The 17,236-nt window shown below is 34.3% G+C and overlaps 1 protein-coding gene across 1 annotated transcript; it reads left to right on the forward strand.

Annotated features, from left to right (window-relative positions):
- Positions 1-7,056: 7,056 nt before the first annotated feature.
- LOC131154345 (protein IDA) lies at positions 7,057-7,804 on the forward strand. The gene has a single exon (XM_058107048.1). It carries the CDS (start codon positions 7,246-7,248, stop codon positions 7,558-7,560), a length of 315 nt encoding a protein of 104 aa, XP_057963031.1. The 5' UTR covers positions 7,057-7,245; the 3' UTR covers positions 7,561-7,804.
- The last annotated feature ends 9,432 nt before the right edge of the window (positions 7,805-17,236 follow it).

Here is a 17,236-nt window from a genome sequence, read left to right on the forward strand (position 1 = left end):
ATCTTAGTATTATAATCTTTCAGATACTTGGTCTTGGTAAAGTTTAAACCAATATTAAGCACCTAAGTAAAGAAATAGGGAAAACCGTTGATAGTTTGGTTACGTGCTTTGATGGTTTTAGGCAATAAGTTAAATGTAATTTGGCCTGAGTGAAACCATCCACAGTTTGAGCTAACCATCGACGATTTGGGGAAATCTGTTGACGGTTTGCATCGAGATTCTAAACCCAACGACCATAAAATGGCTAGTTTTCAATGTATTTAACTGTTTTAAATCCCAACGGCTAGTTCATACATTTGCCTATAAATACAAGCTACTAGAAATAAATATATACCTTTGACATTTAGTGAATATCAATCTTGCATTCAGTGCTTCATTTATTGCTCAAAAGTCTCTCTTGCTCTTCACACTAGCTTGTGAAGATTCATTACTAAAGAGATTAGTGTGAGGCTTTGTGTTGTAATTAGCTTATAGAGGGAGCATCATTTATATCAACCACATTTTCTTTTCTTTCATTTGTTGTAAAAGGGTTTTCTTGGTGAACGAAGGGTTGAACCAATTTTAAGGGGTTCTTAGTGAACCATTGCTATAAGGCTCTTGGAGAGCAAGAGGGAACTTGTTCCCCAATTGTGTAAAGGCTTCTCCATCCTTGAAGGAGGTTGGTTAGTGGATTTTGGAATCCTTGAGTGTGTCTCAAGGCGTGAACATAGGCAAGTCGAACCACGTTAAATTTGGTGTTAAGCTTCTCTTCCTTATATTTATTGTGTTATTCAATTTGCTTATATTTTGATTTAATTTCTTGTATCTTGTGACATCTTATTATTTTGTAGAAAAGAATAATAATCCTCAAAAGAGTCTATTCAGCCCCCTAGACACAACTTTAGGGCCAACATGATCAACCGAACCCTAAGGCAGAAAGCTGCAACGGCTAGAAAGCGGCTAGTTTTGAATGTAATGAATTATCTTTTAAAGCCCAACAGTCATAAAACGGTTAGTTCATTATCTTGCCTATAAGTACAAGTTTCTAAACTTGTCTTACATAATGAGAAAATAGATCGAATATACATTTATCATACACATCCAAGTTTTTTATCTTTGTTGAAAAATATTTTCAAGCACTTTGCAAATTCTTTGTTTATCCTTCAACTGCTCACCTTCTAGACACTCTTTGAGCTTCACTCATAATATATTAAGAGTACATTAGTGTGATAATTTATTGTACTTATCCGCTCAAGTTTGGAGCATTCTTTGTAAATCATTTTCATTGATTCCACATTGTAAAGGCATCTTTGCCTATTGAAGGAGAGAGACATTTCCATGTATTAAAGGAGAGAGGCGACTCTGCCTAGTGAAGGAGAAAAGGCAACTCCACCTAAGTAAAGGAGAAATGCATCTCCGTTTAGTGAAGGAAAAAGGTAACTCCGCCTATAGAAAGAGGGATTGTAAAGGCTACTCCGCCTATTGGAAGAGAGATTTTCTCCACCTATTGAAATAGTACATAGTGGAATCCTAAAGTGGTTACTTGAGGTAAGGACGTAAGCAAGAATTGCCGAACCTTGTGAAAATACGGGTTTTATTCTCTCTTCCCTAATCTCTTTAAATTAAGCACACTTATATTTGTTTATGTTTATTATGATTGTTGATTGCATTTTCTAATTTATATCACATGCTTAAATTGTGGTTAAAATTATTAAAGCATTAACTTCAATTTTTAAAGTACTTAATTCATCCCCCCTCTTGGGACGACACCTTTTCTAACATAATTTATTTGTCATCGCTATAAATGCAGTATTAATGACAATTTTATGTTTGTCACTAATATTTTCATCACTAAAAAGAGCATTTTTTATAGTGTTACTTGAAACCTTGACAACAACTAGCTTATCAACATATGCTTAAGCTAATTAAACTAGGAGTGAGAAATGAATGAAAGAGACATCCATTGGACTCACTGCCTTTTTAACTAAAGAAGACAATTATGTGTCTCTATCAACATAGGGGGTAAATATGAAAGTTACATTCAATAATCACGGCATTGTCAAAAAGGTAGTACAAATCAATAGTGAAAAGCAATGACATCTCTTAGATCTAGGTTCAAAACCGAACTACTTTTAATAGACAATAATGTCATGTTGACTCACTGAGTAGAAAATCAATGTAATATTTTATTACACTTAGGAAATAATGTTAATAGATTGAACTTTTAAAGTAAGTTTAAGTGCTTAAAACACACAAATATATCGATATTTTGAAAAAATAAAAATTATACTCAATTATGACGCCTCCTTGTCACATAACATATGCTACTTTTTTTTTTTTCTTTTCTTATTCAATGCACTTGTTGATGTCCCGCTATCTTTATCTATTAATGCTATTTAAAACCTTATCTATTACATGCATTGATGATCATTGAACTTTATGAAATTTGTTCTTTTGAAAGATCAATGGATAAAAATAAAAAAGACATGTTTGAAGAAAAGAAAGGATTTAGCTCTATTTTCCTACTATATTAATGACAACCCACCTACATTCCTGCTTTGTGTCCCATATATCCGTAGCCATTGACCTATTAAACTATAAAAATAAATGCATGAGACACACAGAGATAGAAAAGTTAATGTTCCCCTCTCTCTTACACTTTCTTGCCCTTTAAATTCATAGCCATTGACCCAAAAAAAAAAAAAACAGAAGTTATTGACCTACCAAAAAATCCAAGGTTGAAGATACATTGGACAGTGCAAAGTCTCTTAATTTACAGCTCTTATTTAGCCCAACTCCTTTTGCCAATTCATATAATGTAATTAATCCTTGGACAGCCCTTAATTAATTAAGTTGCCTAGCCTTCAACTGAACCTGCAAGAAGCAAACAATTAATAAGCTAGCCAGCTTGACCGAAGACCTCAGCTCCATATGCATAATATATATATATATATATATAGATTGGCTTGCATGTATGCGCGTGCCTTGCTATCCAGGGCAGCTGCCGTTTTGGAATGGAAGTGGGGGAGGGTTGTGCTTAATAAAATCAACAGCACCTGCCTAATGGACCGCTAATTTGACGTCGGTTTTGACTATGGAACTAGAGAAACTCTAGGTAGGGAGGTAGCTAGTGGGGGTAGACTGCTGGCTGGGTCATGGTGGTTGGTGGTTCATGAATGAGATTGCCCCTTGTGAATTCTTGCGGTCTCGCGGTGAAACGCATATCCCAATTTGCCTGCAAGACCGCTTCCGTGCCCATATGTCCATTTACCGCGTCATCAGCCACCTCCACCGGACCACCGCCCTCCCTTCTGCCTTTCCTCCTTTCTTCCTCCCTATTTTCAAAAGCTAAAGTCACTCTTGTCATGTTTAGGTCCCACCTGCATACTTGGAATGTCGGTCTCATTCCTTCCATCACCCACCCTCATTCTCTCACTCTCTCTCTCTCTCTCTCTCTAAAAGAATCAATTTCTTGGTCTTTTCTTCTCTCTCTACTAGCACAAGAGGAATCCATGAGTAATTAAGTTTGATACACATGGGTGGCCACCAACTTAACTCAAAAGTTTAAGCCTGTTGAGTCATGAGTCTAATCATGCATATAAGAATTCATTATCCACTCAATTTTTTCAATATGGGACAAAGTCACAGGTGAAATTCTCAACCATTTTCCTCTCACTTGTGAGTTCTAACTGCTCCCGCTTGAACGAAAATTATTTCCCTCATAGGTGGAAGTTCAAGTCTCCAACAATTGCTCAAGTGGGCTTTACCACCGTATCTTACGTGCTTCGTATTGTATTTCACGTGTTTCTGAACCAATCCTATCTCATATATCTTGATCCTATTCGAATTCATATTTTAGAATTTGATTATCCTGATTGGTCTCTCTCTTCAAAATACACATATCTTGATTTCTTCTCTCTCTTTCTCTAATACCCATTTCATAGTTTATCCCATAAAATAATATTTAGAATTATAACTTTTAATTTTAAATAATATCTTAATATTTAAGTAAAAAACATCATTTTGATAGATTAATGAGGACATACAGGCTCTCAAAGATCATATTTTAAACCAAAAAAAAAAAAAATCTCTACAATGACCCATTTTCTTGGTTTCTTCTCTCTCTAAGATTACCCATTTTCTTGGTTTCTTCTTGACATTAACTAGCTCCCCAATTAGATCATCAGACCTTCACATCGGAAGGGTTGACTTGTAAACAGGCTAATAAAAAAAGGCACCTACCCCGCCGGGCCACTGCCAACTGCGGCCTTCGCGGATACCGCCACGTCTTCACCATGCATTCCTCGCGTTCCAAGTGGTGACGGTGGCCTTGACCCCCTCACTCCTTTGCTCCATGGCAGCATTATTATTTCTATTATATAGTTCGGGTTTTCTTAATAATCGTCTGTGCATATTAAATTATTGCAGTATGCATTTTTGGTAACTAGAGTTGCATCATACATTTTCCACGCCAATGATGCAATATTAATGTGAAAAGCTTGAACCGTTCCTACATCTTCGGGTTCTTCAGAAACATTTTTAAACAATTTAGATTTTATATTTACAAGTCTTAAATTTGACTTTTATGAAGAAAAAAAAGAAGAAGAGAAATGAGATGGATGGATCATCTCTTGTAATATATGTATAGCTTGAATTCAACTGGATTGACTTAAGTGGTAAGAGCGGCTTGTGATTTTGATGATCCCAAGGTTACGATTTCAATTCACTCTTGAGAGCTTATCCCAGTAAATTACCAAGGGTGCGTCAATGGGGGATTGAGTTTCACCCTCTCAGATTTGGTGTCGTATCATTGTATCCAAAGTGGCGCGATGATGGTGGAGTCCTCGGGTCATCCATATATATCTCGAACCCAATGTATTTTTGTATAACAAAAAAAGAGAAAATCTTATATTTGTTGAAATTCGAGAAAAATTCTCACTTGAATTTAAGATTGCGAGTGTTAAGAGAGAGAAAAAAAAGTATACAAAATCAAAACAAAAAAATATCTTGCATAAGTTATGAGATAAATTTTGAATTCAAGTTATCTATGAAAAAAGTACTAACCCATTTTTTTAAATGAAATAGTGCTAAACATACTGATTATGTTGTTCATGAATACTGTATTTTTTTTACCTAAACTTATATATTGTATAGATTACAAAGAATGATACGTCAAAGAAGAAATTGAAAATATTGTAGCATAGAGATTAATTTATATAATTACTTTTAAATTAACATAAATCAAAGTCCAAATCTAAAAACTTATGTTCGACTACATCAATTGAATATCAAAGCAGAATTCTCAATTATAAGCTTACAAGTTTTAAGGAAACGTGCATTATGAAGCATACGAGTTAAAACAGATGATAACGTGCATGAATTACATACCAAACAATATATTTTTAATGCTAAAAATTGACTCGATCGATGAAAATCCAAAAAAGAAAAAAGGGGGGCCTCCTAATTAAAGATATTAAGTAGTTGATATGCATAGTTTAAGCAAATGAAGTTGTAATGCACAAACTATATATAGACAAATGTCAACATTAAGACAGCGGGGTTTGATATCAGTTTGGTACAAAAATGGAGTAGGGTGGCATGGCACTGAATTAATTTGATCTTGACATGTTATTATATCATATGCATAATGAAGATAGCTAGGCAGCGAAGTCTATCAGTGTCAAGTTGAATGTTACGGTGTAGTGGATTGGATGAGTGGACCCTTTCAAGTTCATTTCTTGTAGCAGCTTCGCACGCAAAGGATCCCTCTTGCTGATAATATATTATTGAACCACAGCCCATGCCTACCTTCCTATATATATATAAAAGGGAAGAACTACTAAGGATAATTTTTTGACTTTGCTAATTTTGTAGTTTTTTTTTTTTATATAGAAATATGAAGATTTTAGCTTAATTTTAAATTTTTAAAAAATTCACATTAAAAAGAAAAAAATAAATAGTTTGTTTAAATGTAAAAAACATTTTTTTATTTTTTATTTTTAGATTTTAAAATAATTATTAAAAAAATAAGGGGACACTTTTGCAATTATTTAAAAATTTGAAATTTTAAAATAAAACTATTTCTTCAAATAAATAGTGTCAAAACTATTTTTTATTATTATTCATTTATTTTATGCAAATGTTGTGAAGATAAAAAGGTAAGTATTTTTAAAATTTTTGAAAAATTAAAATAGGAAATAAAAATTCTTTTCCATGAATAAGCGGACCTTAAGCTCCCCTGACTGTGAGGTTGAGTAAAATGAAACAAATTTTTCCTAAAATTTTAAAAATCACAGTCTCTATTAGTACTTGATTTTTGTAACATTTATATCTTGTCGATCAATTTATTTTCAAAGAATCAAGTAAAATTTTAGAAATTAATTATTTTATCATTTTTCACTTCGACATACGTAAATTATAATAAACTAATGTCTCGAATTTAAATTTGCACAACTACATACCAAATTTAGTGTAAATTTGTATTGCTTTTTATTTATATATTCACACAAATTCAAATTCTACCTTTAAATCCTAAACTTCCAAATATAGAGTAATGTTAGTGTTTACGTAGATGACGAATTGTGTTCTATTCAAACTATGCACTAAATTCAAATTCAAATTTTCGAAAGTTCAATATGATGTAAGATTGTATTTTGAAATGAAGTACCCAAAATGTTACTTGAAAAAAAAAAAACACTACTTGGGTCGGTTGGCATATATACATATATATACTTCCAAGCATGCATGGATAAAATTTCCTATACTAAATTAAGTACATAAATCTCATTTTTCTAAAATTGTACATGTTGATTGATCAAGCGGATGACTAATGATCGTTCGTGGATCAATGCACTTTGTGCAATAAACAAAACTGTCATGCTGCGTACACTATGCAGCTTATCATGTCACAATCAAGTTCCCAAAATTTCTGGGTTTCGGCAAAAGAAAAAAATTTAAAATTTAAAAACAGAATTAAAAATAAAATCAAAACGAAAACTGGTAGGCTCGGAAAAATCTGACACTTTATTTCTAATTTTCCAACCGTTGACATTCAAAATTCAGTAGTCGTTGGCGTGCAGCTCACTCCTCCCCTCTCCTTCCTGCTCTGTACGCTGCCATTTGCCAACCCTCCCTTGTTTCTTCATGCACATATAAACACCCCCTTCCCCTCGATTCAATTTTATTAGATTTAATCCAAATCATCTTCTCATCTCCACCTCCAAATTAAACAAACCCCTCTTCAGATTACGCGTTAATTTTGCTACTATGATGGTTTCTTCTTCCAAATCCATGCATGTTTCCTTCAACCTCCTCTGTTTCCTACCTCTCCTTTTGCTCTTAATTACCAGCAATCACTGCGCCGCCGCGGGTCGGCCGGAAAAAGCGGGGACGCCGGCGCAGGAGGGAGGGTCTGCGAACCCCGCGGCGGTGCATTTGAAGCTTTACCAACACAGGAAGCTCGGAATGGCTTCTCCGTACAGAGGCACGGTGTTCAACTTTTTCCCAAAGGGAAGTCCCATTCCACCCTCTGGTCCTTCCAAGAGGCACAACTCAGAGGAGGACTCTGCGCCTGAAAATTGAATTGAGCGTGCGGGGATATATGTATAATGTTTTGGCTTTCTTTTACTTAATCTTCCCAGCTATTCATTCTGATCTGCTCGTCAGATGGGATTAAGTTGCAATTTTTTTTTTCTTTTTTTCTTTTCGGAAGGCCTAATGGTCAGTTCAGATCATGAGGAGCTGAACCTGTTTGGGTGGCTTGAAACTGTGTTACACTGTATAGAAAATTTTTATTTGTTCAAACACATATACATATATTTTTCTACATGGTAGTCTTCCAAGTTCAAGTTCAATTTCTGATGATATATATGATAGGGGTGCTGGGGTGCTATTAATTGCAGGATGACTTGGTTCTCTCTCTCTCTCTCTCTCTCTCTGGATGATTCGGTTAATTTCTGTGTTCAAGCGTGTAAGATTAAAGGAAATGTTACTCATAATTAAGTTATCAACATTAATTAGAGAATGGGATTGAAACCAGAGATCTCCAGCAAATGTATTTGCATACCTTTTAAAGGACTCTCTCTCTCTCTCTCTCTCTTTTGGTTACGCCAGGTGTCCCGGGATCATTGGGTGCCACCCCCTCCTTCATAGTAGTCCCACGCGTACGCCGACAATGTCCTTCACCTGCGTAGGATGTAAATCACGGATATGATCTCCGCTGACAGGATTCGAACCTAACTATATACCATCAAGCAGCCCACCACAGTCTCGTCTTTACCACCCGAGCTTATGCCCTCTCTCTCTCTCTCTCTCTCTCTCTCTCTCTCTCTCTCTCTCTCTCTCTCTCTCTCTCTCTTCTCTCTCTCTCTCTCTCTCTCTCTCTCTCTCTCTCTCTCTCTCTCTCTCTCTCTCTCTCTCTCCTCCTCTTAAGAGAGCCTTTGTTTAAGCTAAGACTGTGTGGACAGGCCTGGCCAACTCCTTTGACTCTTACCTTTCCATTTTCAAACTGAGGTTAATTTAATCAAAAATATGATTATTCTGTTATCTATCCCACCTTAATTTCCCTCTCCCATGAACATCACGACCAGTTTTTCTTTTATAAAATTTAACCGAAGTCGTATGCGGAGACGTGCTTGTATAAGGTTAGGTCATTAGCTACTTCCACATATTGACATTATAGTAAGCAAACTATTTTTTAGCTTTTTAATTTTAAAAAAATTATTAGGTGCATCATAATGACGATATATTTTAGAGAATCAATCACATTTTTAATTAGATTATGAATAATTTTAAGTCAAAAAAATTATGAATTTAATTTAAACTTTCTTAAAATTAGTTAAAAGCATGCACCCACTACAACTTAGCCAGGCTAGCCTAATAATTTATGGTTCCTTGATTTGTGGCAAATTCCCTTTCTCCTTCAAACTCCTTTCCTAATAAAATTGAAACACTAGACTAAGGTCTGTTTGACAAGCCTAGCAACCCCCAATCACTAATAGTCATAGTCATGGATTCACCACCCCTGCCTAACCTAATAATTTCTCTTGATTTTGGGATATTGGACCCCACACTTAGATATGAAGCTTATCCCTGTGACTGTGAAATGTGTGAATGGTCGAGACAGCCTAAGTTGGAAAGTATAATACAATCCTTTAATATATTTATGTAGTTGGTTTACTAAAAAGGTCACTGAATAGTGTATGAAGTACTGTGCACGTTCTAAGGATTGTTAATTTGACTTTCCAGTGCAAACAAAAACATTTAAGTAACAGGGAGCATGAATTACAAATTTTGGATTTCGAAAAAATTTAACACAATTTTATACTATATTTTATTCAAATCTATACAAATTCAAATTCAAATTCAAGACTCGATTTCCATATATGCTCCAAAATGAAATTTCATGAATGTAGTTTACCCTTGTAATAAATAATATAACAAAAGGCACTAATCTCCTCAGTAGTTTGTCAAAAAAATCATGGACCTTCTTCACATTTTAAAACTTTCTCAAACATCCCTATACATTTGACTTAATAATGCTAATACCCTTTTTATTCAATCATTGTACGTTGAACAATTAAAAAGAAGGAGACATTGACCTCTCTTTAGATTCACAAAAACTACATGCACATTTATCTCACTTTGACATTTTAAAATTTTGACAAGTCTCTCCAAATACTTAGGAATATTTATGCATACCAATTTCATCATTAGTGTACACTAAAAATTTGAATATACACTAAAAAAATTGATTGTTTTGCCTTTTCGTACCTTAACACAATTACAGTTGAAAAGAATGCCCTTAGTAAGGCTTTCTTAGAGTGTAATGCCTCTCCCTCCCTCCTCTTTCTATCTTGAAAAGGAAAAATATCTCTCAGTTTAGAATATATATATATATATATATATATATATATATATTTATTTATGTATGTATAGTATAGTATTTTGAATATGAGTTACAGAGTATGGTGTTGACTTTATAAGTCTTATCTCATTTTGATAATGACAAATCACAAGTATCTTATGTGTGCATTTAGTACTTGAACAGGTTTACATTTCAGCACACATATATGGAAGGCATGAGGAGTGCTTGAAGGGCAAAAGAGTGAAGACAATTCTATTTTTTCAATTGTATTGTTTCTGGTTTGAATTGTAAATGTATGCATTATATGATTTGATTTATTGTTTAATAGTGACCTTAGATTGACCCTAGGAAATCAATCTTTCCATGGAAAACCTTTTTTCATAAAATGTTAAACTCATACAAAAAGGTTTGAAGTACTTTTGATGTCAAAAAACGGCTTAAACTCATTTTTTTCATGGAGACCAGTCGACCAGCCTAAGAAGCCCAGTCGATCGACCAGAGCACTCAGCCAGAACTTCAATTTTGTGAAGCCCCAGTAGACCGGACCTTAAAGCCCAGTCAACCGGCAAGACACATGGCTAGAATTCAAGTATTCAAAAAGCCCAGTCGACCGGATCTTGAAACCCAGTCGACCAGACTTCTATTCGGCAAACCAGATCAAGAGGCCTAGTCAACCAAACTTCGCGGATTTGAAAAATCGCCTATGGTCATTCAATCGGAGCCTACCCTAGTCGACCGAAACTCTCAGGTTGAGTTATTTTTAAGCTGAAAACAGTTGTAAAATTCAAAGTTAATATTTTAACATTGCCCAAACGGTCACTTAATGACTAGTTTTTGAAAATCTCTATATACTTTGCCCTAAGCTCATTAAATAACTTTTGATCTCAAGATATTATACTCTTACAATATTGGGCTCATTTTCACTCATTTTTTTCAAAAACAAGCAAGCTTTTGCTCTCATTCAATCATTCATTTTAAATTTTCACTTGAGAGCAAATCTACAGTTTCTTCCACATCTTTCCTTGGAAAATATTCTTTGGAGAAATCATTTGTAGCTTGTGAATCTTTGAGCATTTCCATTACAAGATTCAAGAGCCCACTTAATCTTTTCATTGCAAAAATTATTTTGAACAAAACCCTAACTTCTCCAGCACTTATTTTTGAATTTTGTTTTTGGAGAAATCACTTGGAGGTTCTAGATCCTTAAAAAGAATTTATTGCATATTTCATTTTTGAATCAAAGATCACTTACTCACATACCCTCTCATTTACTTCAAAACATTTTTGAGAGAGGAAACCCTAAAACTCTATTGAGCATAAATCTCATATTGGGAGAGTGCATATAAGATTTACATTGTACAACCTAACTTTTTGAGAAGCATACATTTGTACGTAAAAAATTATTTATCTTTGGTATCCCTACGGTTCGGATAGTGAACCATGCCAACCATGGGGTATAAGGAGGGCTCCATCCTGCTGAAGGAGTGGTGTAAAGGGGGCTCCACCCTATAAGAAGTGTTGTAAACGGTTTACTCCGCCCGGTTAAGGGAGCAGTTTAGTGGAATCCTCGAGTGAGTTGGCTTGAGGCGAAGACATAGGCAAGGTTTGCCGAACCTCATAAAAATCCTTGTATTTTCTCTCTCTTCCCTAAACTATTTACTTTTCTACACTTGTATGCTTTCATTTAATTTGTTGTGATTACTGTATGTGATTTATAGTTTTGCATACTTGAATATTTGTGGGATTTGAGATTGTTAGAAAAACCCTAGTTTTGTGAAATACTAATTGTGTTTTAAAAATATGACAAAAAGAGACCTAGATTTTAAAATATCCAATTCACCTTCTCCCCTTCTTGGGATTACATCATAAATCACACTTGGTATCGTAGGCTCGCTGTAAAATAACTTAACCGTGTTTGTTAAATATCGCAATGACTTATCTTGGTGTATCCCCTTTTCATAAGGGACAATTGTCCACACATCCACCGATTTTTTGTGGTGTTAACGACACTTTTTGGAAACAAAGGATGAGGATATTTCTTCAAAATCTAGATTAGAAGGTGTGGAGGGTTGTCTCCAAGGGAGATTTTGTGCCCGTTGAAATTGTAGAAGGAAAAAGTGTTCCTATAGATGATAATGATTTTACTGATGATGATATGAAAAAGGGTCAAGTAAATGCTACTACCATGAATGTTTTATATTGTGCATTAGATGTAAATGAGTTTAATAGAGTAATGACATGTACATATACTAATGAGATATGGGATAAACTTCAAATAACTTATGAAGGTACTAAGGATGTTAAAGATAATCGTATAGATATGCTTACAAGCGAATAAAAGGCCTTTAGAATGACTTCTTGCGAATTTATACAAGTCATATACACTAGGTTCACACATCACTAATTCTTTACATGCTCTTGGTAAGAGTTATCCTACATATGAGATGATCATGAAAATACTCAGAGGTCTACCTTCAATCTGGGTGCCAAAAGTTACGGACATAGTTGAGGGGAGAAACTTGAAAGCAATTACGCTAGATGAGCTCATCGGATCGCTCATCACATACGAAATGGCAATCACTGAGAGGGTGAATGAGCAGTGCAAAGCAAAGAAAATTACAGCTCTCCAAGCCTCAATGAGTAGCTCCAGTGAGGAGAGTTATCAGGAGCCTGACAAGGACACGACCTTGTTGACCAAGAAGTTCAGCAAGTTCTTCAAAAAAAGGAAAAAAACAGGTGATTCAATAGAAAATACTAAAGCTCAAGATTAGAAAATGGAGAGTCGAGCTGGAGGAAACAAAAATCGGATCCTCCTATGTGCTATAATTTTTGTTGGCTTAACATGACTTTCGAATCTTGTTTTGATGATAACAAATAAATGATAATTTAACAAGTTATGGTTTAAGTGATGATATTTCAGAAAGCCTAATATGTCAAGTTCAAAAGGTTCAAGAATTGAAAGTCCAAAGATCACAAGTACCATAAAGCTATACTTTATTCACAAGGTGATCAAAATGAAAGCTTAAAGAGGTCCAAGATAGTCAAGACAAATGAAGCTTAAAGAATACTCAAACTCAAGGCCAAGATGATTCAAAGCAATGATATACATGAAAACTTCAAGTTTTGAGAGTTTTAAAGTCCTTAGGAAGTCTTAAGTAAGTACTTCACTTTAAAATATCATTTTGAATGCTTTAAAGCTCATTAGGGGTTCATATAGACTTAGAGACCTTACTTTGAAAACCTCAAAAAACACTCTTTAAAATTATCAAAGCAAAATGGCTAAGGCTTTTTGGAAACAAACTCAAAAACAACATTTTTATCTGTCTAGGCGACTCACCTATGCTTGATCAGGCGACTGACAAATATCCGGAATTGAATTTGAATAGGTAGTGAAGGATCAGGCGACTGACCCCTAGAACATCAGGAGATTGACCCTATTTTGAACTGGAAAATTATACTGTGTTCAAAGGTTAGGCGACTGACCACGATGGGTTCAGGCGATTGACCCTCGTAACGGCTAGTTTTTAAACAGCTTTTAAAATCCAAATTTTGAGTTGCTTGTGCCCCAAACTTTATAAAAACTTGGGAAACACTCCATGTAACTTGAGCAACACAAATTTATTGCTTTTTGAGCCTATAAATACATGGTTTCTCAAATCAAATCAGATACCAAAAATTGAAAATCGGTTTTCAAGCTATATTGCTCATACTCTCTCAAAAGCCCTCTTGCACACATATTCTTGCTGAGAATTTTCTGAGATATACTGAGTTTTTGATCACTGATTTGAGAGCAAATCTTCTGAGTTTTGATTCAAATAAAAAAAAAAAAAAAAGAATTCTGGTGACACATTCTTTGAGCTTCAAATTCATTCTTATTTGATATTTTTTTTGAAGTATTAGTTGCGCTTAATACTAGCCTGCTCTATCTGAGAGTATCTCTTCTACACAAAAAAAATCTTTCTTATCTCTTTGTTTTCTTAAAGGTTCAGGGTTATTGGATCATTGTACCAAGCGTGGGGTATCACCTGGAGAGGGTGCTCCACCCTAATTGAAGGAGGGATTGTAATGGTTTTCTTTGCCTGTAAAGAAGCGTTATAGTGGAATCCTTAGGTGGTCTTGCCTAACGTGAGGACGTAGGCTAGTATAAGCATAACCTCATAAAAGCTCGGTCTCACTCTCTACCCTTACTCTCTAATTCTTTTACATATATAAATTACGTGGTTGTGTATCTAAGTGCAGGAAGCTGAAATATTGAGATTGAGAAAATTTTTAATTTAAAGAAGTACGTTGATTGATTTTTTTTGGAAACCTTAAAGGGAGTACGTTGATTAATTGTTTAAAAAAACTTTGGTTAAAAGGAAGTGCATAAAATTCATAAATACAGGGCTTTTATCAAACTCTACGCTGAGCTATACAAACATTGAATCATGAAAGTGCTGCTGCAACTTTTGTGTTGGTAACTTGTGATTGGTAAATTGGGTTGGATGATTTATTGACATTGTTGAAAGTATCACATTAAGAAATATTGGCTTGTATTTGATCAATTAATTTATTGAGTGTGGTTTGTGATTGGCTTAATTAAGTATTGAAAATAAAATCATTCTTGTGTGATTAAGAAACATACAAAAGGTTGTGAATTTGTAAAAATATTTAAAAGAAACTTTTTAAAACCCAATTCACCCCCCCCCCCTTTTGACTACACCTTAGTTTTCAATTGGCATCAGAGAGGGGTTATAGAAAATCTTAATTAGAAGCTATATAAAGATCTAAATGGTACACATAGGCTTAGCTCCCTTTAGAGAGGGTCAATCCTCAACCAGACCTCCGATCTTTCGTGGTATTAACTATACTTTTTGGAAACAAAGAATGAGAATCTACCTTCAAACCATAGACTGGAAAGCATGGAGGGTTGTCACACATGGTAATCTTATCCCTACCAAACTTGTAAATGGAAAATAAATACCCAAAGAAGAAAAAGACATGACCGAAAACGACCATAAGATGTTGCAAGTTAACTCAAGTGCTATCAATGCCTTATATTGTGCTCTTGACATAAATGAATTCAATAGGGTCATGACATGCAAAACAGCAAAAGAGATATGGGACAAACTAGAGGTAACCTATGAAGGTACCGTTGATGTGAGAGATAATAGAATTGACATGCTTACTAGCAAATATGAAGCTTTTAGTATTAATCCGAATGAATCTATTACAAAAATGTATACTAAGTTCACTCATATCATAAACTCCCTTAATGCCTTAGGAAAAACCTACTCTACCAATGAGATGATCTGAAAAGACCTTAGAGGTCTTCCAACCATTTTGGAATCCAAAGCCACAACTATAACGAAAGAAAGAAACCTGAAGAATACCTCACTAGATGAACAGATTGGATTCCTTCTCACCTATGAGATGGCTATGAATGAAAGGAATATTGAAAATAAAAAACAAGAAATCTATAACCCTTAAGGCTGCCAATGAAATCTCTAATGAAGAAAAGGGAGATGCAAGTGAATTAGATGATGAAGAACTAGTCTTCATTACTAAAAGACTTGGTAAATTCTTAAAAGAAATAAGAACTTTGCTAGAAAGTTTAGAGGTTCAAAAATTGAAAAAGGGGATACAAGCAAGAAAGAAAATAAGAATAAGAATAAGAATAAGAATAAACCCCCTACTTGTTACAATTGTAAAAAGGTTGGACGTATTAAACCTAACTGTCCATAACTGAAGAAAGACAAGAAGAAGAAAAAGAAGGCAATGAAAGCTACATGGGATGATACAAGCTTAAGCAAATTGGAGAACAAATCAAGTGAACAAGAGATGGTCAACATATGCTTCATAATCATAATGAAGAGGTAAATTCCTACTATACTTCATCCGAAGAATCAAGTAATGAATCATGTAGAGATTCATGTGGTTGTATGCCGTCATACAAAGAAATTAAAGCTGAATTATTTGCCCTACACAATAGGTTCATAAAAGTAAAAAAATGGAACATTGCCTTGAAAGAACAAAACGAATCACTTAAAAATCAACTAGATACATCAAAATCACTTGAAAAAGAAAAAGACTCACATATTGATGAGCTTATGAAAAAAATAAATGACATGTCTCAAGATTTAGTTAAGTTGCAAGTAAATGGTGAAAGTAAGAAAGACTCATAAATAAAAGACCTCAAGAGTAAAATTGAAGACAAAGAGAAAATTATTTACAATTTTACTAAAGGAAAGGAGAACTTTGAAAAATTTCTTGGAAAACAAAAAAAATGTCATTAGATAAAGAAGGAATAGGATTTAATGGAATTGAGAACAAAAAGAAGAAGAACCTTTATATGGGATACTTTGTTAAAAAATCAAAGCATTATGCAAGCAAATCTTCAACTAATATTTATCAACGCACCACATGCTTCTTATGCAAGAAAAAGGGACACATAAAATTTGATTGTCCATTCAAAAGAAAGAATGTGAAAGTCAAGAAAGTTTGGAGAATTAAAGAAAACAAATATGAAATGACGAAACCTAAGAAGGTTTGGATACCTAAAAGTAACGTATTTGTTGGCCTAACCAAGGCTTACGACTCTTGATTTTGATGATAACAAACTAAGGTTATTTAATGTTCTTTAAAGTTGTGATATTTTAGATATTGAAACAAAAGCCTACTTCATGAAGACAAGTGATCAATTCTGAAAGCTCAAGAGACCAACATGGAAAGACTCAAAGATCACAAGAACACTGAAAGCTCATATCAACTCAAGTGATCAATATTGAAAATTCAGGAACTCAAAGAAACAACTTGATGAAGTTTTTCAAAGAGTTCAAAAGAAATGAAGATAGTCAATAGGAAATGTATTGTAAGTACTTTGAGTATTTTCAAATTATGAGATTTCATTTTGAAGCTCATTACGAATGAAAAGACCTAGAGAAACTTTTAAAAAAAAAATCTTGGAACATATTTTTCAAAAAAAATAAATTAACATTCCAAGAATAGATTAGAGAGAGAGAGAGAGAGAGAGAGAGAGAGAGAGAGAGAGAGAATAATCATATTTTAAAAGTAAGGACTTTTACTTGACAAACGCCTTACTGCACATGATCAGTAGGCTGCCACTTTAATGGCTTTTAAAATATACAAACAGAAAATCGTCAGGCTACTATTTGGGTGTTGATAGGCACCTGACGGTGCAAAATGAGAAGCCTGACAAGGTTTTACTAGGCTACTGTCACCCTTCTGCCCATTTTTTTAAAACAGAGAATTTCAGTGACAGGCGCCTGACCCCAAGGCGACTGCCACCCTACTGCTTGTGTATTTTATCTGTGTAATTCATGAACAGACAACTAATGAGAACCCCTCAGGCTACTATCACGTGGAAGATTTTAAATTTCATAACGGACATAT

Source organism: Malania oleifera, chromosome 4 (assembly GCF_029873635.1).
Source record: "Malania oleifera isolate guangnan ecotype guangnan chromosome 4, ASM2987363v1, whole genome shotgun sequence".
Lineage (NCBI taxonomy): Eukaryota > Viridiplantae > Streptophyta > Magnoliopsida > Santalales > Ximeniaceae > Malania > Malania oleifera.